Source organism: Amblyomma maculatum, chromosome 6 (assembly GCF_055883805.1).
Source record: "Amblyomma maculatum isolate TAMU_Amacu chromosome 6, ASM5588380v1, whole genome shotgun sequence".
NCBI classification, from domain to species: Eukaryota; Metazoa; Arthropoda; class Arachnida; order Ixodida; family Ixodidae; genus Amblyomma; species Amblyomma maculatum.
The window spans coordinates 92,996,989-93,019,644 of record NC_139349.1 but is presented as its reverse complement, the minus strand read 5'-3'; the positions used below and the strand labels follow the sequence as shown (position 1 = coordinate 93,019,644).

Genomic DNA, 22,656 nt, shown 5'->3' with positions numbered 1-22,656 from the left:
ATGAAAGTGGAATCTCGTTTAAATTTAAGGCTATTCACCGCGGCATCTAAAGGGGTCGTTGCTGTGTTCTCGGAACCAAAAAAAAAAAAATAAATTCCCCCTCCAATGCCCTGCCTGCCTCAAGCAGCGCTGGTTCCAAGCACACAGTACGAATTTCTATGTACTTCACTACTTCACAGCTTATTATTTTTCAGCTATATCTGGCCTATGTTGGGTGAGCAATTATGAATTATTGAATTTGTTCTCCTAATTCAGAACTATGCTTTCGCCCACCTTGTATCTACGAAGACTTCAAGCAGGTAGCGGACACACCTGTTGTTCTTCTATATGGTTCAAAATTGTAATGAATGCGCAACTTGCTTGAAATTTACTTCAGCCCTGGGGCTGCACTGGGAGCGACGCGGGCTCACGTAAGAGACAGTGTGCTTTAATTTGTTTATTAACTACCTAAACATGGTAATTCTTCAAAGCGCGATAATTCTTCAATTCAAAACCTTCTAAAGTAGAACAATATTAGAACTACCATCTGGTATGTACATAAACAAGGTATGGGTAGTACTGATAATAGTATCGATATAGGTGCATAAAGGGCTTCACCACCTATGCAAACACTCGTGAACACGTTTGTTTCTTCTTTATATATTTTTTTAGAGTGCAGGCAAAATACGTCTCAATCGACGCCCATTTTTTTTTTTTTTTTAGAATTGCTTTGATACAGCTGTAACCGTATTCACATCAGCAGAGGTTCAAAAGAGCTCAGAAAGGTGGTGTTAATGTAGTGAAACTATCGCAGCGTCGGCTATGTACATAACCAATACTTTCCAAGTCGTATAACTACGACCAACTTCGCCATCATGGTCTTTCCATTAAAGCTGACATAATAGGAATAAAATTTCTTCAGCTGATACTGAAATTATTTATTTTGATTGTGCTTGGTTCCACTAGCAGTGAAAAATTAGCTGTGAATTGATTTTGTTGCTCGGGGTTTATTCAGGTCACAGTGGATTAACTTTATATTAAGTCATATTAATGAAAAACATCTTGACATTTTAATGATTGATAAGAAATTGGCTCTACATTGTTTTTGCTGTTTGATTTTTAATTAAACTGTAGCTAATTCACTTTCTATTGGTCATCTCAATCAATAACATATGAACTTATATTGATTCAGTGAGAAATTAGCTGCAAACAATTCTTTCTTGCTTGAATTCGAACAAAGCAGAATTTATTTATTTTTTTATTTACCCTTAGGGACCGAGGGCATTACAGATGGGAATGGGGATGAAGGAAAACAGTAATATACAAGACATGAAAAGATAACAAAATACTAAACACTCATTACACAATAAATACTCACCAGTGAGAATCGAGATATCAATGTAGAAAATCAACTGCAAGAAAGCAAGGCAGTACATTTGACAAAAAAAAAAAAAAAAAGAAACGAGCAGGCAAGAAATACTGCAACAGAGATACATTGTAAAAGATAGGGGACGAAGAGGTCCGTGACAGCAGCACGAATACCAATGACATCCGACATTTTGGCAACGGCACAAGGAAGGTAATTCTAACTATTAGAAGTTCTGGCAAATAGGAGTCATGGGAGTATTTGGTGCGACATGAAAGAATTTATACTTTATGACGGTATTTAAAAAACAGGCAAATAATGTTCTAATCCGACATATCTATCAAGAACATATTAATGTTTTATAGACTAAATTGCATAAGCTTTGAGTATTTATAGACTGTTTATAGACTTGATAAATACTGAATAATAAGTTAACTATACACATAAAGGAGTATTTTTGCGCGGGTAATGATTCGACAAATGTTCTCTAGTCAGGCCTCAGCAGAGCGTATACTCAACGCTGCTTCACCTATGTTGCGTTACTGAATTCTATACTAAAACCGCACCGCCGCAGTCTCAATAATTGCTACATTGAGTTTATCGTCATAGACGTTTATTTCTATAGGACATCGCATTCTCAAGAAGACACAAAGCTACCAGAACTAACCTCATTCTACACAAAACACAATTTCGTTTACTCATCAAGATTTCGGTTCAATTGCACAAGAAGAGCCCTACAGTTGCACTGAGGACGGAAATTCGGTGCCATAAAAGGCTCTCGGCGTTTGTCCTTTGCGTCGTTCCCTCCTGCCTTTTTTCCGCATGAAATGATTTTTATGGGAATAGCAGTCCCAATCACAAATGTGTCCGGTCATTTTTCTTTCCTCCCTTTTTTTTCTTGCTTCTTTCTCTCTCGAATGGATGCCTCCTTTTAGTGACTTTAGCACCCGCACCGATGCGCCCCATGAATTTTCAGCGTTTCAATCAGGGTCTGAACTTCAATTACTCCGACAAATCCTCGAAGTGGACGCACGCTATCACCCGTCTCGGTCGTAAACTTTGCAATGCGAACAGCCACCGCCGATGCCCGCAATTCTAATTCGTTCGCCGCCAGGGAGCGCCACAAATCACGGCGGAATAGCGGCGGAAGCGATGGGGATTTTCCTTTTTGCGCAAACATTATACGGGGCCAAAGTAATGAATGTGTGGAAGAGTGCTGCGGAGAAGGACGGAACCGGTTGCGCTGTTACGGTCTTTGACATTTGTTTATGTCCCTGTGTACCATGTACAGAAATAGCCGGCCCGCGCACTGAAAATCTGAGACATTATATGCTACCATGAGTTGTTTTTTCTTTAACCTTTAATAACGGTGTTCATTTCCATTTTACTTCGTCTTGTTTCCAACAGTCGCCTAAAACGACGGCTGCTGTGCGCTCTCGAAAACAAGCCTCTGGACAGAAACAGTACTTATATTGCTGTATGTCTGCATACGAGTATATATCTCTGGTTTACAGCAAAGCTCTTAGGGGTACGTTCAAGCGCCGCTGCTTGGTTTATCTGGCGGTGCAATTTCCTAAGTGGCTCGCGAAGCACCCGTTTGCATTCATGAGGTCGCTGAGCGAAGAGCCCGGTAATATTTCATTTTTCGTGAACGCGACTCCTACGCACACTGCTCTTTTTCGATTCGGCCAAACGGAGTACGTGGTAGGCCTAACTTGTTGATCCCACCGTGCATGGTCTCCAGCTAGCGTACACCGCCTGCGAGCTCGGTACGTTACTACAGAGTTATTCATTAAATTAACGGCAAAATTTCGCATTTACTATACAAACGATACGCATTCAACTTTCGTCCCATCAGCATGCTGATGGGGACCAGAGATACAAGCCATCATTATCATCATCAGCAGCCTGACTAAAACCACTGTAGAGCAAATGCCTCCCTCATATGCGTCCAGTTAAGCCGGTCCTGTGCCAGCTGCGTCCAAGTAATAACCGAAAGCATCTTAGCCTCATCCTCCAACCTATTTACTACCCCACTTTCTTACGCTTGCCTTCCCTTAGGATCCAGCCTGTTAGTTCTAGAGAACATCGGTTATTCTGCGCTTGCGTTGCGTGCCCTGCCGATGCCGATTTCTTTTTAATTTCGACCAAATGTCACTAACTTTCGTTTGCTCTCTGGCCTGCTTGTCACACACGCTTCCAGACTCGTAAATTTACATCTATCATTTACCGCTCCACAGCTCACTGCACTGTTTTCAATTAAGCTTTTTTATTATTCTCCTCATTTCTCCCTTATATGTTTACACCGTTAATATACAGCTGTTATACAATTTCCTTTTGAAGGACGCTGGTAATCTTCAATTTATGATCTGAGAGCTAGTACATGCTAAACGCGCTGCATTCTAATCTTATTCTTCTACCTATTTCCCGGTGTGAATCACAGGTTAGTACCACTCTTAAGCAGACGTATATATACCACTTCCAGTCACCTGAAATACCTGTCGTAAACTGTTCTCTTCAGAAGAATTTGAACGTTACTTTAAACTCCCTAACTGTTCTCAGTTCAGATCTTTGAATGCTTCCTCTAAGCAAATGGTGGATAATATTCGAGAGATCGTGTCTCCCTGCCTAATATTTTTACTTATGGAGGATAGAGCGCTAGCTTTACTGCACACTAGTAGCGAGTTTGGGATGATGTTGCAATCGGCCCTTGGCACTTCCGTTATAACAGATGTTTGCCTCAGCGTTGGAACAGTGTGCCTACCAAGTGACACCATGTATACTTCGTGATTACATCATAAAAATGATAAAATTTAAAAATAACAATAAAATAACCATAAATGAAACCGACAGATGAAGCACTGGTGTTTCATCGTGTTTCATGAGGTAATGCTTGATATCCATAATCAGCACCCTCAAATGGCTTGAAACTTTTTTATTGCTTTTTATGGAGGACAATGGCTTGCGTGCAGTAACTACAGATATCTTCCACTACTTTCACACATCCCTTACAAAAATGAGTTTTGAAACTCTATTGTCGTACTATTGACTGCCTTTTGAATTTACTGAATTTCGATAGACATTCAACCCCAGCTGAGTGCAATCTTTACAGGGCCAAAAGAATTTTCATTGTGTTCTACCCAATAGACTTTTTGTTGCTATTTTTTGTTGTCAGTTTTCAACGTTCACGAACAATTAACGTATACTGTTCATGCTGACCCATGTTTTTAAGTAGTTTTAGGCACCATTGATAAGAACATGATGTAACAATTTCGTTATGAATTTTTGGTCTCACTTGTAATCAACTATTGGCCACATTCTGCAAAGGGAAATATAAGAGCAGCATGCAGTTGCGTGTTCGTTCATGTTATATAAAAGTACATATTAACGGTGCACATTTAGCTCAAGCTTCGCAACACAGTGAAAATATGCCCTAAAAACTTCATGATGGCAAATCCTCGACTAATCATGCAAATAAATCGTTGAATGTCAATCAGAATCCGTAATGGATCAGCTTCTGTATGTCGCAGAAGGCAACGTTAGTGGTAGGACATATTTTATATTTATCATAAAACAAGTTCAGTGAGTCATCATACTAAGAAACAGGATCCTAGATTGAGCCTACCATGTAGGACAGGACAGAGCTTTTTTAAACCAGTTGCAAAGTTCACTATATATATGCTTCAGGGTCTGACATTCTGCCCAAGCCTAGGTATTTTTGCCCGTAGCTTATTGTCGCAAAATGAGGTGCAGTCTGTATTGGAATCCTCCACCGCTGTATGTCTTTGGAGAATTTTACTGTTATTTTTTTCTTTTCCTTCCTTTCTTAAAGTGGACACCATGCTAAAATGAAGTCACTTTAATCATTGAGGGGTTCTAATAATCACGGATTGATCCCACGCATACTATAGCGTTAACACGCATAGCAAAAACATTCGCGTATGAAATAAAAAAAAAACTGGATTGCACGCGTCTTCTATCGGCGACCCTTCTTTTCAAAGAAGCATTCGGCCACTGCCTTGCTCCTGTTCATACTGTTGTGCCAGGCAGGCTGAAGCCCTCGGGCATTTGGCCCGACCAAGCTTCACCGCGTCATCGGGCTGTGTGGCGCCGCCGTGTCGCGGGATGGCCTTTGTTCTTCTCCCCCTGCGTTTGCGGTTTCGGGAGGAACGCGACCTCGGCAAGCGGGGGAGAGGAAACCAGCCTGACTGCTTCAGTGTGCGCAGCTTGTTACCATCGACGTCAAGATGGGTCCGGGGATCTGCGGCTGCGACCTTGAGACCTGCAGCTGCACCCTGACCACCTGCGGCCTGACAGTGGAATGTGACTGTGTGGGCGGGGCCAGAGGAGAAGGAATGCGGGGATGTTTCCGGACGAAAAGGTTGAGAAGCGACGAGAGACTTGCTCGAGAAGCTGTCGACGGAGGCAGGCTGCCGTCCTGCTCTCCGAGTGCCCTTTGTTCATGTTGTAAATAGATGTATAAAGCTCTTTTACTTTGTTCCTCATAATTCCGTATTCTATCGTCAACTTGACTGCGGCTCCCCACTCCGACACCACGCTACCCGTGATTCACGATAACTGGATGGCAGCTAGGGATGAACAACTCAGTCAACGGCTCCAAAGGACCTCGGCAGCAACGGGACTGACGGCTACTAGCTACTTCGACAGGGTGAGTGCCTGAGATTCACCTCGCATTTCGCCAGACCTCTCTAGCAAAGTAAATCGTTAGGAGGGATTGTGATTTTCGGTAAATGAGTTTCAGGGGATTTTGAGTTTGTTGTGTTTCGCCAAAGTGCATAGGCGGTTTGACAACACAGGGTGTAAGACCACGATGGAGAAGTTCAAGGTGCAGGAGTTGCTCGAAATTTGCGACGAGTTGGGAATTTCGCTGTGTTCTGCAAAACGGAAGAAAGACATTTTGGAGGTTATGAGTCGGGAGGCAGTGACGATTGAGGAGGCCGGAGAGGCTTGGGGAACAATTGTAGAACGCCGACAGGAAAAAGAGCGGGAAAAGCAAGAGCTCCGCGAGGAGCAGAGAAGACAAGAGCAGCGCGAGGCACAGGAAAAACGAGAGGCCCGTGAGCATGCTCTCAAAATGAAGGAGCTTGAAAACGCTTCAAGCCATACGGACACGGCGCGTTCCAGCCCTGTATCCTTGGCCGGAGAACAGGAGAGACACACACTGAAGGATTCTGTCCCAATGTACAGAATAGGGGACGATATCGCACTTTTCCTTGTAAATTTCGAGCGTGCATGCGGAAAGTCGCATATCGATAAGTGTGGTTGGGCAGAGAGGTTGCTTCCTTTCCTTCCCGGCGAGGCAGCTGAAGTCATAGCGCGTCTCTCGGACAGTGATTGCGACGACTATGACAAAGTAAAGAGTGCGCTGCTTCGGAAATACCGGCTCTCTGCTGAAGCATTTCGACAGCGGTTCCGCCAGGGTAAGAAAAGTGAAGAGTCCCACACCGACTTCGCGTACAGGCTCAAAGCCAACCTAACGGAGTGGCTCAAAAGTGCTGAGGTGTACAACAATCACGACAAGGTTGTAGAGTGCATTGCGTTGGAACAATATTACAGCGTGATCCCAGAAGACTTGAGGCTATGGTTGCTGGACAGGCTCACGGAAACCAGCCTGGACAAAGCAGCGCAGCTCGCTGAGGAGTACTACGTTCGTAGGAATCTGCAGAGCAAGGTAGCTTGTGGTGAGCTGTCAGGAAAAGATTTCCTTTCAAAGAATGTACCCAAGCAAAGATTGCCGCTACCAGGCAGAAATTACCGGAAGGAGGATACGGGTCAGAAGCGCACAGATATGGAAGACGAACCGGAGTCACCAAAATCTAACGAACCACGGGAGCCAAAGGACGATGCGGCTCGCGTGTTCGAAAGGCGGCGGCCCATAGTATGTTATAACTGCAATAGACAGGGTCACATCTCTTCCAACTGTAAGCAGCGAAAGGCGGCTGCGTTTCGATGGAGGCGAAACGAAGTGGCGTCCGTGTGCTGTGCGATGTCAGCGCACGTTAAAGATCCCCAGGTGGTCGAAATTACTCCGTAGCCCTCCACTACGGCTCCTCTTTCTCTCTTTCCACTTTCATTCCCACCTTCCTCCCTTCCCCTACGGCGCGGTTCGGGTGTCCACAAAGCAAGTGTGACAGTTACTGCGCCTTTCCCTTCTTGTGAACCAATTTATTTATTTATTATAGCATACGAGAGTCAGATGGAAACATGAAACTTCTAGAGCCGTACATGCAGGAAGTGTTGTTAAACGGGAAGAAATATAAAGCTCTGCGCGATACCGCCGCAACCATGGACATTGCGCACCCTTCCTGTGTTTCCCCCACTGACTACACAGGCGAATGCGCGTGGATTAGGCAAGTTGCAGAGGACAAAAGCGTGCGCTTACCTATCGCGAAGGTAACTGTAGAAGGACCATTTGGCCAACTACGCACAGAAGCAGCTGTCAGCGCTAACTTACCGAGAAACTTGCCATACCTTTTCTCGAATCAATCAGAGCAGCTGTTGAGCGAGAAAGGTCTCTCATTCGCTACAGGTTCGGTTAGTACTGCACTTACGAACTCCAGAGCACTAGAGCTGTCGCAAAAACGTGAATGTGCTCGAGTGAATGAGCAGACATCGAGCCGTTCCCTCGATCAATCAGGGGCATCTTGCGGACCCGAACAGCCGAGCCCCGAAAACAGTGAACCAGCTGCGACTCCTAAAATCCAACCAGCATCCGTTAACGCGGAGAAGAGAGAGCAGCAGATTAATGCGGACAGCTCAGCGCTAACCCCTATTTCATCTTGCTTGAAGCACTGTGATGCAAAGGGACGCTCACACGAGCGGCTTCCAGTGCTAGAGCAATTTGTTGTGGAGGTAGAAGACCGAACGCAAACTGACGAGAAGCAGCTTATTGTGCAAACTGAGTCGTCAGATGCTCTGGATTCGGTAAAGTTGACGCTCTGCTTCGAGAACAATGCAAATGGCATGCAAGGCAATGAGTTTGCAGACGTTGAACATTGTCGGTCTGATACTGCCGGATATGTAGAGATAAACAGCAAATCGCTGTTGAACCGCGCAGATGCGGAGGGCGAGAAGCCAAATATAATTAATCCGCACAGGCTAGAGCAGCGGGTTGAGGAGGAAGGCGACCGAAGTGGGACGCTTGAGGGCAGATGCCCAACTGTTACGGTAACGGAATCGACTAAGATCGGTGATCAAGAATGGTTGTTTTTCGGAAATAACAAAGTGGTGAATTGCGGGCCAAAGGAAAAGCCTTACCGCGGAGAGCTTAGAAAACAAACGGGTGCTGTTTCCGCTCAGATGACCTACGCGGATGCATCGGCTATTGATCGCAATGGGAAATTCCTGAACAAGGATCATCTTGCGACAAAAACCAGAGGGCGCCGTCTGGGCACCATGTCCAAAAGAAAAATGACAGGGCTGCCTTGGAGATCAGGAGGTGCCAGATCATGCTACATTTCGCGTCTGCATGCGCGGGGATCCGTTGGTAAGGGCCGGCCATCTAGGCGAAGTTCTCTCCGACTGGCGAAAAGAAAGGTACGCCATAGACTAAAGGGGTTATCTTTCGGGACACGTTCGTTTCGGAGGGCTGTAAAAGCAATTTTGCGACGAGAGCAAAGAACAGCTTATCGCTTAATTCAGGGCTCGTTTTCATGTGGCAGATGCTGTCGGCACCTGTCCAGTCTAGGCTGTCGCGACGTTTCAGCGAAGAGCCGAGAGTATCCGAAAGGCAAAAGCAGGACTACCTCCACTGTTCGTTACCTCCTCGGGAATCTAGTAGAGGCACTCGTAACGCGACCCAGACGGGCGCGACTGAGGGAAACCTAAGCGAAGCGCAATGCCAAGTCCATGAAAGTTGTTAGATTTTCTCTGCGAGAGTCAGTGTAAAATTAGTTGTAGATATATTACATCGCAATTGTATTTTCAGCTAAACAAAAAAAATGGACTTGCATTTTGTCGACATTGCCTTAGCACTTTTTAAGAAACTGGCTGATTGGCAACGAGTTGAAAGTATGTTTTGTGAAAAGCGCTTCATCGAAAGGCTGCTTTGTTTTCTTTCGCATTACTTTAGAGCTTGAATGTTAGTTCTTTCCTCAAGTTGAGGTGATCTTTTATTCAGTTGAGTGACTTTTATGTGTGAGCTGCTTAACTCCAGTTTATTTCATCTTGGCCAAGGAGACAGAACGGCGCGTCTTGACGGTATATTGGTTTATTCAGTGTATTATTGGGGCCAAATTCAAACCCTGCTTCGGCAATATCGGTCGTCCCTTCCTTACCCGATACCTTCCGAGATGCAGAGAACAGTGCATTCTTGGCTCTTAGTGAATTACGAGCGTGGTCAAACGCCCTAGAAGGCTATTGACCAGAACTTCTTACCTGGTGTACACCTTGTGTTTGTTCGCAAAATTTTATTTTGATATCAGATGTACGCGGATTTTTGTTACACTTGCAGTTTTAAATATCTTGGTCTGGCGGGATGAGTGGTTTTCGAATGGCACTTGTTCTCGTTGAGTGTGGCTTGAGGCCTGTTGTCCCGTCAAGCTATCCTCAAAGAAAATTCGGAGGCCGAACGAACATCTCCCGTTGGTGACCAGTGGCTGCACTTCATCGGCGTTACGGGAGCGGAATCCTGCAAGGGAGAGGATTTTCTTGGCGCGCCTGGCCAGCTGAGCTGCGTGTGAGCAGGTCATCTTCCGGCGCATTGTCTGGCGGCGGGGGTGCTGTTGTGCCAGGCAGGCTGAAGCCCTCGGGCATTTGGCCCGACCAAGCTTCACCGCGTCATCGGGCTGTGTGGCGCCGCCGTGTCGCGGGATGGCCTTTGTTCTTCTCCCCCTGCGTTTGCGGTTTCGGGAGGAACGCGACCTCGGCAAGCGGGGGAGAGGAAACCAGCCTGACTGCTTCAGTGTGCGCAGCTTGTTACCATCGACGTCAAGATGGGTCCCGGGATCTGCGGCTGCGACCTTGAGACCTGCAGCTGCACCCTGACCACCTGCGGCCTGACAGTGGAATGTGACTGTGTGGGCGGGGCCAGAGGAGAAGGAATGCGGGGATGTTTCCGGACGAAAAGGTTGAGAAGCGACGAGAGACTTGCTCGAGAAGCTGTCGACGGAGGCAGGCTGCCGTCCTGCTCTCCGAGTGCCCTTTGTTCATGTTGTAAATAGATGTATAAAGCTCTTTTACTTTGTTCCTCATAATTCCGTATTCTATCCTCAACTTGACTGCGGCTCCCCACTCCGACACCACGCTACCCGTGATTCACGATAATACCCATCTTCCCCCCATGCCCTCGAACGGCGCCAGCATGTCCGGAGGGTCGAGCGTTACTTCCTGTCGGTTGAGGGGAAAAATGGGGGGGGGGGGGGGGGAAGAGGTTGCTCCCGCTGGGTCTCTGCTCTCTGCCTTCTCCGTGGTTTATCTTCACGGAGATGACCTTGGCTGCAGCATAGCCGGAGTCGCGCAGCGGGGGCGGCGGCTCCCCCTTTTCACCGAAGCTGTTCTTCTGCGCCCCGTTTTCTTTGCACGCAGACGCAGGTACGCTGAGTGCGGTGATGTGCCAGTTCAGTTGGCGTTTTCCCGCCACCGTGGTCGCATCTTGCACTGTGAGCGAAGCACCGTATGTAGGTTTTTCGCTGGTGATTATCACGAAGATCGTTTTGTTTAAATTGGAGCGCGAACATACACATTCAAGTCTTCGGAGGAATCCGCTCTTGGGCGGCAGCTTCTGCGCAAGGAGGACGTGTTTTAGAAGTTGAACAGTCGCAGGCGTTTTGGATTCTAGGCGAAAAGCCGGCCCGGGCGGAGGGAGCGTCTGCACTTTGGTGAGTATTTTACTTTTTCCTATTCGTGTTTGTGCCAGTCTTGTACAGTCTGTGCGACAAGGTGAAGCACGCATGTAAATATTTCTAGCAGGCAAGCCAGCCTCGTCGGAAAAAAAAAGAGGGGGAGAGAGAGAGAAGGAGGCTTGTCTCTACGCGGACGCCGGGGCCGATGGAACGCCAGCTGGGGTGGCGGCATTTTCTTTCTTTTTTTTAACCGGTGACCGTTTTTGACGGATTGTTCGGCACAGTGCTGTACTCTTTCGATACGGTACTCGTGCTGAGACGGACACATTATCGAGGTCATAATATGCCTCAGTCACACATTGTGGATTATTGAATCTGTGCAGGTCCACCATTTTTGCAGTGTTTTTTTTTTGTTTGTTTCCATCATTTTAGTACCTATAGTTGGTAATTTTGCTTCAAGGTTTCTGGATAGTAATGCTTGTGACCTGCGCTTTGCTATTTATATTCACAATGGGATCCTTGGTGGCAGCATATATTGTTTATCAGGGAGAAATGAACGATGTGGTAGTGCTGCCGAGCTGTGGAGGCAGCGGTCGATGCCGTCTTAGCAGTGAAAGACAGTGACAACTCATTTTAGACAAGACATTTCTTGAACTATGACGTGGAGCAGCGCACAAATGCCTTTGCTTTATTTTTAGGTTAGTATATACCGCAACTTAATTATGATTTATATTGTTTATTTCAGCATCACATGCGAGGAGTTCCCGGACGTATCAGCGTTTTACGCAAAGAACAGCCTGGCGTCATACCTTGCACATGAATTGAAATAAAGCAAATAAACAACCCAGCTCATGGTATGGGTTCACCAAAGATGCATATTTTTTCTTTCTCATTAACGCGCATTTTTTATTCTGTGTTCCCTTTCTGCTGCGGATTAACAGATAATGCTGTGTGATCAACGGTTAGCCAGGAGCAGGCACGAGGTGGTTTACATTAATGCAAAAGTAGCACAGCACATATCCTTGCTGCGGTCAGTCAACACATTCTATGTTCTGCTCGACCAATCAACAATTTAGTCAGTTTAGTGTAGGTTAATGAGTGAGTAAGTATAATGGGGCTTAAAAGATCAAGATCTGTTTTGTTCTTTTAAGCCTCACTATGCTTATCATTAACCAGCACTGATCAGACAGGATTGTTGATTGGTCGGACAGAACATAGAATGTGGTGACTTATTGCAGCTAGGAGATGTACTGTACTACTTATGCATTAATGAAAATCACCTCGTGTCTGCTCCTGGCAAACCGATATGGTCGTGTACTATTTTCTGTTGTTCAGGAGTGGAAAGGTAGCAGAAAATCAAAAAGCGTCACTTGCAGAGTTTCTGAAGCATTTGACCCTGAAATCAACAGAATTTCAGTGGCGCGAATTCGAAAAGTGCTCTTAAGAAACACATGGGCCACTATTCCAAAAGACCTCAACGTGGGGTCACCACGGCACCTTCAAAGATGTCGATGATTATCGATAGAGTTTCAAAAGCGTATGTTGATACATCTGGTCCGAATTTCTATAGACACCCAACATGCATTTTTGTAAGGGATAAGACTCGTCTACACCCTGAATCCCCGATGTCTGTATTGCAGCTTTGGATTCGGCTGAGTAAAATGTTTTAAAAGGCAGGCATCACACAACAGAACGCGCCATGATATCTCCAGATTCTGCTGTATGAACAGGACATGTGGTATCCACCTGGTTTTCAGATGCGCCGGCATCGTCCGCGACGTTGTCGACCGCGCCCTCGATAGAGTCGGCTTGCTCGGCATGTTCCTTGTGTATTTTTGCTGGTACTGCTTCCTCTTGCTCACATGAACTCTTTTTTCTCTTTTCATTGTTCTGGGAAGCACACGGTTATTTGAGCTGCTATCAAATATCGTAGGCACGGCGTCATGCATCAGGCGAGGTCTCTCGCGGAGGAATCTCGTTAAAGACGCCATTTACGGTCACCTCGAATGTGCGTTCAATGCAGCGCTGCTTTCGAAATGTTTTTCGCAGACTACCGCCTTCGATCACAGCCTTCTATCTGTTCGTCGATGCTCTTCTCATACTCTGCAAGTCGTGCAGGGTCCGCCGGCGCCGAGAATAGAGACACGTTATTGTTGCTTGAGCGATGTCCACTGCCACACATCGGCACAAAGCATGTTTGTTCTTTACAAGGCCGCTTTACCGTGAATATGCTTCCTCTTCAATATTACCATGAAGAACGACCATCTCGATACGCACGCACCAAAGAACACGCGCCAAAAAGTTACACACCATGCAGACGGCAATGGCAGCTGCGCTTACTTAGCGCGGCCGCCTTCAAAGTGAAATCGTCTGCTAGCGTGTGCTTCCGCACACCTACTTTGCGAGCACTCCTAAGCGGCGTCTGGTGGCAGTCATTGCAAACGACGCCACCCCGCCCTATGGGAAACTGCCGACGCACGGCTCACTAAGCCACTATTCTAGGCACTGTAGCGGCGCGCTCCGAGGTTTCCTTAGCCTTTTGCGGCGATAACACTGTAGATTTAGTGAGGTGGGAGACTGTAGACCTCTTCATTTCATTTCATTTCTTTTCATTTATTAATACTGTCAGCCACCATGTCACGGCTCCGGAAGGGGTGCGAGACGCCTTCTCGAACCGAGGCAAAGGTAGTTGGAACTTTGACGCCCAGCGTTAGCCGGTTATGTTCAGCGTTGTGAATGAGAACAGAGCCACGAAGTCAATGATGGAAAAACAACTATATATTCACAGTATTATACACAGGAGGATACGACGCAAGCATTTACAAGCATTTAAAACAACACAGTTAAGGTAGCATACATGAAAAAAAACTAGCCATTCAAATACATCAGTCAAAATTCTCACTATCAAGATACATGCAAATTGAACACAGATGTTTAAAACAAGATAAGACGAGCGTAGAGAAAGTTCAGAAGAAACTAGGAAACGGGCATATTGTCCGACGAGCGCGGCGGCACTCCACTCACAAAGACGACGCAGATGGGGAGCTCTCGAAGGCGATGGTCCTTCCGGAGCCCTGGGGCGAAGTCTTCGTGGTGCGATGCGGCGGCGGTTCGGGGAGCCCGGAGTGCTTGGAGGCGAGAGGCGCACTGCCGTTGGGTCCGAGTCGGCTTCTTTTCTAGCCTTCGGTTGACAATGCGTAAGACACGCCCACACAACAGTTCCCTCCCCAAGTCAGGGTCCGTAGAACAAACACGCACAAGTGCACACGCAGGAAGGGGCACGTAGGCCCCGCAACTTCCACACTGCATGGCCGCCATGTTGCGGATGAAAAAAACGTAAGTCACAAACAAAACAACCAAAAAAGGATGCACGTACGCCAACAACTTCGGCCCTGCTAGGGGTCACATTGCAAAACAAGCTGGGAGGACACCTCCGCTCGCGCACTGCGAGGGGGTTTCTCTAACTGCGCGGAAACTACCCCGCGAGGAGAACGCGCACGTACGCGTGCTCTTGACATTACCGACAAGGCAGAGGCACACAGAATACGCTGAAATATATCAATAAACTCTTCTAGAATACTACATATGGTTAATTGCCATATTATGAAATATAAATGCGGCCACTTTTGTGACACGGCCCCCCACTTTCAGAATATTATAGAATAATATTCTAAAAACAAACAAAACGTTGGTTGGTTGGTTTGTGGGGTTTAACGTCCCAAAGCGACTCAGGCTATGAGAGACGCCGTAGTGGAGGACTCCGGAAATTTCGACCACCTGGGGTTCTTTAACGTGCACTGACATGGCACGCAGGCCGATACAACTCATGGACATGCACTATACAATAAGTAACACATAACAAGAATGAAGTTCAGGTAACATAGAGGAACATAACCATTAATCCATAATGCATGCAAAATCCTATGAACACTACAGTCGGCTAAGGTAGTCCGCCCCGACGTTCTGACTACCCTTAATGTGTTGCACGCGGAAACTATACTCCTGGAGGAGCAAGCTCCAGCGCAGAACTCGGCTGTTCAGTTGCCTACTCTTCTGTATATATGCTAGCGGCTGATGATCGGTCTGAACAAGAAATTCGACACCATATAGATAAGTCGAGAACTTTTGGACGCCCCAGACCAAAGCGAGACACTCTCGTTCAATCGTGCTGTAGGCGACCTCCCTAGCGAGCAACTTTCGGCTCGCATACGCGACAGGGTGCAGCGTTCCCTCGTATGGCTGCAGGAGCACAGCACCCAAGCTAGTGTCGGAAGCGTCGGTGCGCAGAACGAAGGACTCGTTGAAGTTCGGCAGCCGCAAAATAGGGGGATTGGATACACAATGCTTGAGCTTGCGGAAGGCTTCCTCATGTATGGGGTCCCACTTCACTGAATTACTTCCGCCCTTCCGGGTCAGCTGGGTGAGGGGTGCGCTTATCTCCGCATAGTTGGGTATAAACTCTCTGTAATAGCCGGTCAATCCCAAGAAAGCTCGCACCTGGCGCTTGGTCCTTGGTGGCTCGGCCGCTTGTATTTTATCCAGAGTTTTTCCCAGGGGTGCCAGCTTGCCTGCCCCGATTCGGTGACCGAGGAAATCAATTTCCGTCATCCCGAGTTCACACTTGCTGGGTCGCACTGTAAGCCCGGCCGCTTCGATTCTTGCAAATAGCTGTTGCAGTGTAGCAACGTGTTCCTCCCAGGTTGCGCTGGCGACGAGTACGTCGTCGTAGTAGTGCTCTACTCCGTGAATGCCGCCTACCACCTTGCGCATCAGTTTGGCGAAAACTGCGGGCGCTGTCTTGATGCCGAACGGCATGAAGCGGAACTGGTAGAGTCCGGACGTAGTGGAAAAAGCCGTTTTAGCCTTGTCGTCGTGAGACAGCGGGATCTGCCAATATCCCTTCACGAAGTCCACCTTTGAAAAATATCTCTTGTCTCCCGCTGTGGCAAAAACAGCATCGGCTCTGGGCATGGGCTCCGAGTCTCCGATCAGAACATCATTCAGCCTCCGAAAGTCGATACAAAGGCGATTACTTCCATCCAGCTTTTTCACCAGAAGTACGGGAGAGTTATATGGGGAGACTGACTTTTCAACAATTCCCAGCCTCTCCATTTCTTGCACTTCGCTCTCGATACCTTGCCGTGTTGCGAACGGTAGAGGATACTGTTTAACGTGAACGGGTGCGGTTGTCGTGAGCGGTAGATTGCATTCCATCCATTCTGTTTTGCCAGGGACATTGGAAAAAATAGCTGCGTGCCTCTCTATCGTGGATAAAAGGAGCTGTTTCTTCGCGGCATCGAGGTGCGGCGATAGCTTCACATCTGCTACTCCCTCCGTTTTTTCAAACTCTGGAACAGGCAGCTTACTGTCCTCCTCAGTTTCAGCCATGCTGCTGATCACCAGGCACTGTCTGTTGGCGGGTGCGTCTCCCCTCTCTTCGTATCTTTTCAGCATGTTTGCGTGAAAAATCTTTGACCCGCTTGCCGTGTCGATGACGTAATCGGCGTCCCCTTTCCTGGCGGTGACCTCGAATGGGCCCTTCCATTGCAGCAACAGCTTGTTGCTATCAGTTGGCAGCAGAACTAACACCTTGTGACCAGGTTCGAAGTTTCGGTCCTTCGCCTTGCGGTCATAGAACTTCCTGTAACGGGTTCCTGCCTTTTCAAGTTCTTCATGCGCCAAACGACATGTTTCTTCCAATCTGTTTCTGAGATCGAGTACGTGCTCGTAAGTGGTCTTTGCCTCTTCATCTAAGCTCTCGTTCGTCCACACCTCCCTTAGGATGGCCAATGGCCCACGCACGTGTCGACCGTACAGGAGCTCAAACGGCGAAAAACCGAGGCTGCATTGGGGAACCTCCCGGTAGGCAAAAAGAAGAGGGGCTAGGTACCGATCCCAGTCTTTCGGCTTCTCAGCGCACATTCGCTTCAGCATTAGCTTCAACGTGCCGTTGAATTTCTCCACCAGCCCGTTAGCCATGGGATGGTATGGAGTGGTGTGCAGCTGGCGAATGGAGAGCAATCGTGCCACTTCCTTCATCAATTCTGAGGTGAAGTTTGTGCCACGATCGCTGAGTACCTCGTGAGGGACACCGAATCGCGAAAACATCGCCACCAGAGCTTCGGCAACACGCTCAGATTCTATGCTTGGCAAGGCTACTGCATCCGGGTAACGTGTGGCATAGTCAATCAGTGTCAAGATGTACCTGTTGCCCTGTTTAGACGGGGGGTAGATTGGCCCGACGATATCAATGGCCACCCGTTTGAAGGGGGTGTCAATGACTGGTGTCTTCCCAAGGGGCACGCGTGGCACTCTCCCATTCGGCGTGGTACGCTGACAGATATCGCATGATGCCACAAATCTCTTAACATCCGCCGTGATGCCAGGCCAGAAAAACTCTTCTAAAATCCGCTCTTTTGTTTTCTGAGCACCCAGATGTCCTGCCATTACGCTGTCATGCGCCATCTTCAGTACCGTTTCTCGGTGTCGTTCGGGAACGACTAGCTGTCGCACCTGCCGTCCGTCCTTCTCTGTGTAGCATCGGTACAAAAGACCGCCTTCCTTCTTGAACAAGATGCCGCTCTCCCCATCTCGACACTTTAAATTCTTGCCAATTTGTGTGAAGCATGAGCGCAATGATTGATCCTTTTCTTGATCGGCCGCATAGCTTTCTCCATCCCCTAATTGCCTTTCCGCGTCCGGAGTGCAAAGTTTCTGGAACTTCTGAGGCCTCTTTGCGGCCTGAGCACGAGTCACTACGGCAGCGGTGGTTTCAACGACCAGATCCGTTTCAATAGTAGTATTTTCGACTATTTCAACGGGATCATCAGGAGCCCTGGCACCCTCTATATTACCCAGGATCAGGTCATATATTGGATCCTGCATGCACAGTGCTACAAGATTTCCGCTGTAATAAGGGGTCTGGACCTGCACCTGCGCTTCGGGAAGCATCTTCACTGTTCCGTCGACGAGGTATACGGGATTACTCGTCCCCGTTAGCTGGTCCTCCGCTACCAAATCTCTCCGGATAATCACGGTGTTGCAACCGGTGTCACGCAACACAGTAATTGTTTTCCCGTCCAAACTTCCCGCAACCACGGGCAGCCCTTCTACTAAAAACTTCTGTCGCGCCGTTCGCACCGCGCTGACAACGGGAATACGGCTACCATTCTTCAGTTGAACGTAGCCGTCGCAAATGTTTTCTTCTACTTCCCTCGGAGGGGAATACAAACAGGCTGCCTGGGTTTTGTCAGGCGCCCCTTGCCGACACACATTCGCTCTGTGCCCTCTTCGGCCACATTTGAAGCAGTGGGGGATATGGTTGGCAGAGTCGCTGCTCCGGCAGTGCGCGGCATTGTGTCCCGCCCGGCCGCAGAGATAACATCTCAACGCTCCCCTCTCGACGGCCTTCCTTTCGGCGCCTCCTGCTTTGTTCGCTTCCTCCTGGCTTTCTTTCCTTCCCCTCGCTAAGTTGACACCGCCTTGCGCGTCCAGGAATTGATCAGCGAGGTTGATCATGTCTTGCAATTTTTCAGCCTTCCGTTCTTTTAAGTACAACGACATGCTGGCGTGACAACTGCTCAGAAATTGCTCTTTAATGAATAGCTCACGCAGCGACTTGTACTCTAGGGGGATTTCGGACAGCTCCACCCAGCGGTCTAAGTAATGGCTTAGACGCGCTGCATATTGTGCGGCTGTCTCGCCGTCGGCTGGTTTGCCACCCCGGAATTTCTCACGGAAACCCTCGACTGTAAACCTGAAACGCTTCAAGAGCGCCGCCTTCACCTTCTTGTAATCGGAGGCGTCTTCCGGCGTGAGTCGCCCGAAAACGTTCAGCGCCTCCCCGCTTAGGCATGTGCTTAATGCCGTCGCCCATTGATCTTCAGGCCACTTCTGGCTACGGGCTATGCCCTCAAACCGCCTGATGTAAGCATCTAGGTCGTCCTTTCTCTCGTCAAATGAAACAAGGAATCTGCTGGGGTTGAGTCGGAAACTGGGTTCCGCTACCACGTCGCGACCATCAGCTCTAACTACGGACTCATCTCCCGCCTGTCGCAGCTCTAACCTTAGCTGAAGAAGCCTGGCTTCGAGTTCACCAGCCTCTTTTGCTGCCGCGCGTTCCTGTTCCGCGGTTTGTCTAGCGAGAGACCTTTCGTCCCTCTGCCTAGCTTGCTCTTCCTCTATCCATTTTCTCAGTTCCACTCCTGAGAGACCTAACTGTCCACCTATGGATACTAATTTCTCTAGATCCATGTCACAAGTGCATAAAAACTACCAAAAAACCGAAAACTATCTATCAGCAATGCACACTTCTCAAATGTCACCCTTCGAGATCACTTCATGGTTCGAGGCTCGGTCTCCTTCCACAACGCTTACTTGTTACGTCAAAGTACCTGTCGCGGACGCCAGAATTTGTCACGGCTCCGGAAGGGGTGCGAGACGCCTTCTCGAACCGAGGCAAAGGTAGTTGGAACTTTGACGCCCAGCGTTAGCCGGTTATGTTCAGCGTTGTGAATGAGAACAGAGCCACGAAGTCAATGATGGAAAAACAACTATATATTCACAGTATTATACACAGGAGGATACGACGCAAGCATTTACAAGCATTTAAAACAACACAGTTAAGGTAGCATACATGAAAAAAAACTAGCCATTCAAATACATCAGTCAAAATTCTCACTATCAAGATACATGCAAATTGAACACAGATGTTTAAAACAAGATAAGACGAGCGTAGAGAAAGTTCAGAAGAAACTAGGAAACGGGCATATTGTCCGACGAGCGCGGCGGCACTCCACTCACAAAGACGACGCAGATGGGGAGCTCTCGAAGGCGATGGTCCTTCCGGAGCCCTGGGGCGAAGTCTTCGTGGTGCGATGCGGCGGCGGTTCGGGGAGCCCGGAGTGCTTGGAGGCGAGAGGCGCACTGCCGTTGGGTCCGAGTCGGCTTCTTTTCTAGCCTTCGGTTGACAATGCGTAAGACACGCCCACACAACAGTTCCCTCCCCAAGTCAGGGTCCGTAGAACAAACACGCACAAGTGCACACGCAGGAAGGGGCACGTAGGCCCCGCAACTTCCACACTGCATGGCCGCCATGTTGCGGATGAAAAAAACGTAAGTCACAAACAAAACAACCAAAAAAGGATGCACGTACGCCAACAACTTCGGCCCTGCTAGGGGTCACATTGCAAAACAAGCTGGGAGGACACCTCCGCTCGCGCACTGCGAGGGGGTTTCTCTAACTGCGCGGAAACTACCCCGCGAGGAGAACGCGCACGTACGCGTGCTCTTGACATTACCGACAAGGCAGAGGCACACAGAATACGCTGAAATATATCAATAAACTCTTCTAGAATACTACATATGGTTAATTGCCATATTATGAAATATAAATGCGGCCACTTTTGTGACACACCATAAGGGGCTGTAACAGGAGTGGAAAATACAAAACGAAAAATGAGCAATATAGAACACGATGAAAATCAATAGTCAATCAAAAATTGTCTCTGAATGCACACACAAACAAAACAAAAATGAATTACACAGAAATCGGAACAACAGCCATGAATCTATAGAGCCTTCGGATCACAAGGATTCGAAACATGTTTAAATTTTGGTTTTGCTCCTCCTCAGCTTTTGAATTTTTTTTTTGAAAGATGCAGAAAAACATTTGTAATTTTACCAATTAGTTGGACTCTGGTTGCAGGATAGCCTCTTCCAGATTTCTCGTTTTCGAGACGATACGCCTTTTTACATTCTTGTGTCCACCAAGGAGACCGCAGTTTATCAGAGGCTGCTACACGTGTAGTGAACTTTGAGTGGTCTACTGCATTTTGCAAATGTGAAACTGTCTACTGCGCCCGTTTCCCTTTTTGTACTAGCTATAAAGGAAAATGAGGCGGACATTAAATTTTTATAAACAATGTGGTACAAATTTATGGCTTAAACCACGTTTTGTGAGCAGGGGTAACAGGATAGTGAAGAATATAGCAAAGTGGTCATCTGTAGACCAATCAGCGGCCTCTAGCCTACCCGTTGATGATGTTAAGTCAGTGATTTCATGAGCGAGCGACTCCTCTTATAAAGGTAATCTCTCTTGGATAGCAGCACAGTACATCATTTGCAGACAGCCACGACCAAAGTAGCTGGCCAGAGGAATCAGCACGACTTCTCTAGTCGCTATGATAAGAGTTGGAGTTTCCTGCGATTACTGCACTGCTCGCGCCAGCCACTAAGCTAACTAAACAGTCTGCTTTTTGTATGGCTAAATGAAAATAGACATTAGGTACTGTTATATCAGTACGCTACGGAGATGAAATATCCGTCGCTAAAAGTTCACAGGCAGCGAGCAGAATGTTTGTAGAGATAGGTGCCTGATGACATATATTTTTAAATACCATGACTACTAATCCGTCTGCGCTGCCAGTATTTCGATCCGCTCTGAAGACTTGAAGATCTCGCATTAAAAAATTCTCATTGTATCATAGAAATTATTTACGATTGTTGTTCCTTGTAAAAACACAATATCAGGGTTACGTTTGTGAATGAGTGCACTCTTAATCTGGTTCCACATGCGCGTTAATAATGTCCAGTTAGAAGTGGAACTTTACAAGTAGAAGTTCCAGTTTAACTGGAAATTTTTTTACATGTATGTGGAACCATGACAAAGAATGTAGTTCTAAAGCCGATGGAGAAGGGTATACGGAGCGGGAATGTTATTGTAAGAGCGTGATACCTGCCATGGTTATTGTCCAATTTAAGGCGCAGAACCGAAAATAACAGCTTGAGGGGGGAGTTGATGGTGCGCCTGTGCTGTGTTTTTTTCTCATGTGATTGTGTTTGTTGCGCCACATTTGTGGGTACGACGCAGAACCCGCCTCTTTGAAGATATTAGTTTGGGGGAGAAGTTTGGGCGGTCCTTGCACGGCGCTTCTGCGTAGGGCACATTTCAAAATCTGAAATGCTGATGTCGGTGCGACATGCACTGCTAGAAACAGAGGTGTTAGGTGGATAAGCACTTTTTCTTCCTTCGTGCTCCATAATTCAGCAGGCATGAATCCAGCATTTGTGCAGGATTCATGTGTTGGCAGTCTTCCTAGTGGGTATGTAACATTATTTAAAGGCCCGACAGTAGCAACATCACCTTGCACACGCAGTTGCAGACTGGACAAGTCTGCACACAACGAAGCGCAGTTGCTAACCCACACCGAGCCTGTCATCGCACTCACTCCGGTCACGTGACCTGGATACCTGCAACCTCGGCCAAGTAAACTTATCTTATGACATTGCGCTCCCGCCACCAATCAGTGATTTTTATGATGATGGCGGCACATGCTTGACGTCGCCTTTTATGTTTTTGTTTTTTTGCCCCGATGAGGCTGAAATTAAAACTGGGCGTTGCATGAAGCTCGCTGGCTTCGTTTTTCGCTTTGATCAAAGTGATGCCTATCTATAGATTCCCGTGCCTCGTAGACAGAGCACTCCGAAAGAAGAAATGACTTCCTACTT

At 47.5% G+C, this 22,656-nt stretch overlaps 1 protein-coding gene across 1 annotated transcript; it reads right to left on the bottom strand.

Annotated features, from left to right (window-relative positions):
* Positions 1-13,198: 13,198 nt before the first annotated feature.
* On the bottom strand, positions 13,199-19,401 carry LOC146186247 (uncharacterized). Its single transcript, XM_084608014.1, has 2 exons — positions 15,359-19,401; positions 13,199-13,319 (listed from the first exon to the last, which is right to left on the bottom strand). Exons 1-2 carry the CDS (start codon positions 19,399-19,401, stop codon positions 13,199-13,201), a joined length of 4,164 nt encoding a protein of 1,387 aa, XP_084464140.1.
* Between the last annotated feature and the right edge of the window lie 3,255 nt (positions 19,402-22,656).

Excerpts from the sequence above, each read along its gene's own strand:
- LOC146186247 (XM_084608014.1), bottom strand. The coding sequence starts at position 19,401 with ATGGATCTAGAGAAATTAGTATCCATAGGTGGACAGTTAGGTCTCTCA. Across the intron at positions 13,320-15,358 it reads GGAACGCTGCACCCTGTCGC|TGGACATCGCTCAAGCAACA; the intron begins GTATGCGAGCCG and ends GATGTGTGGCAG.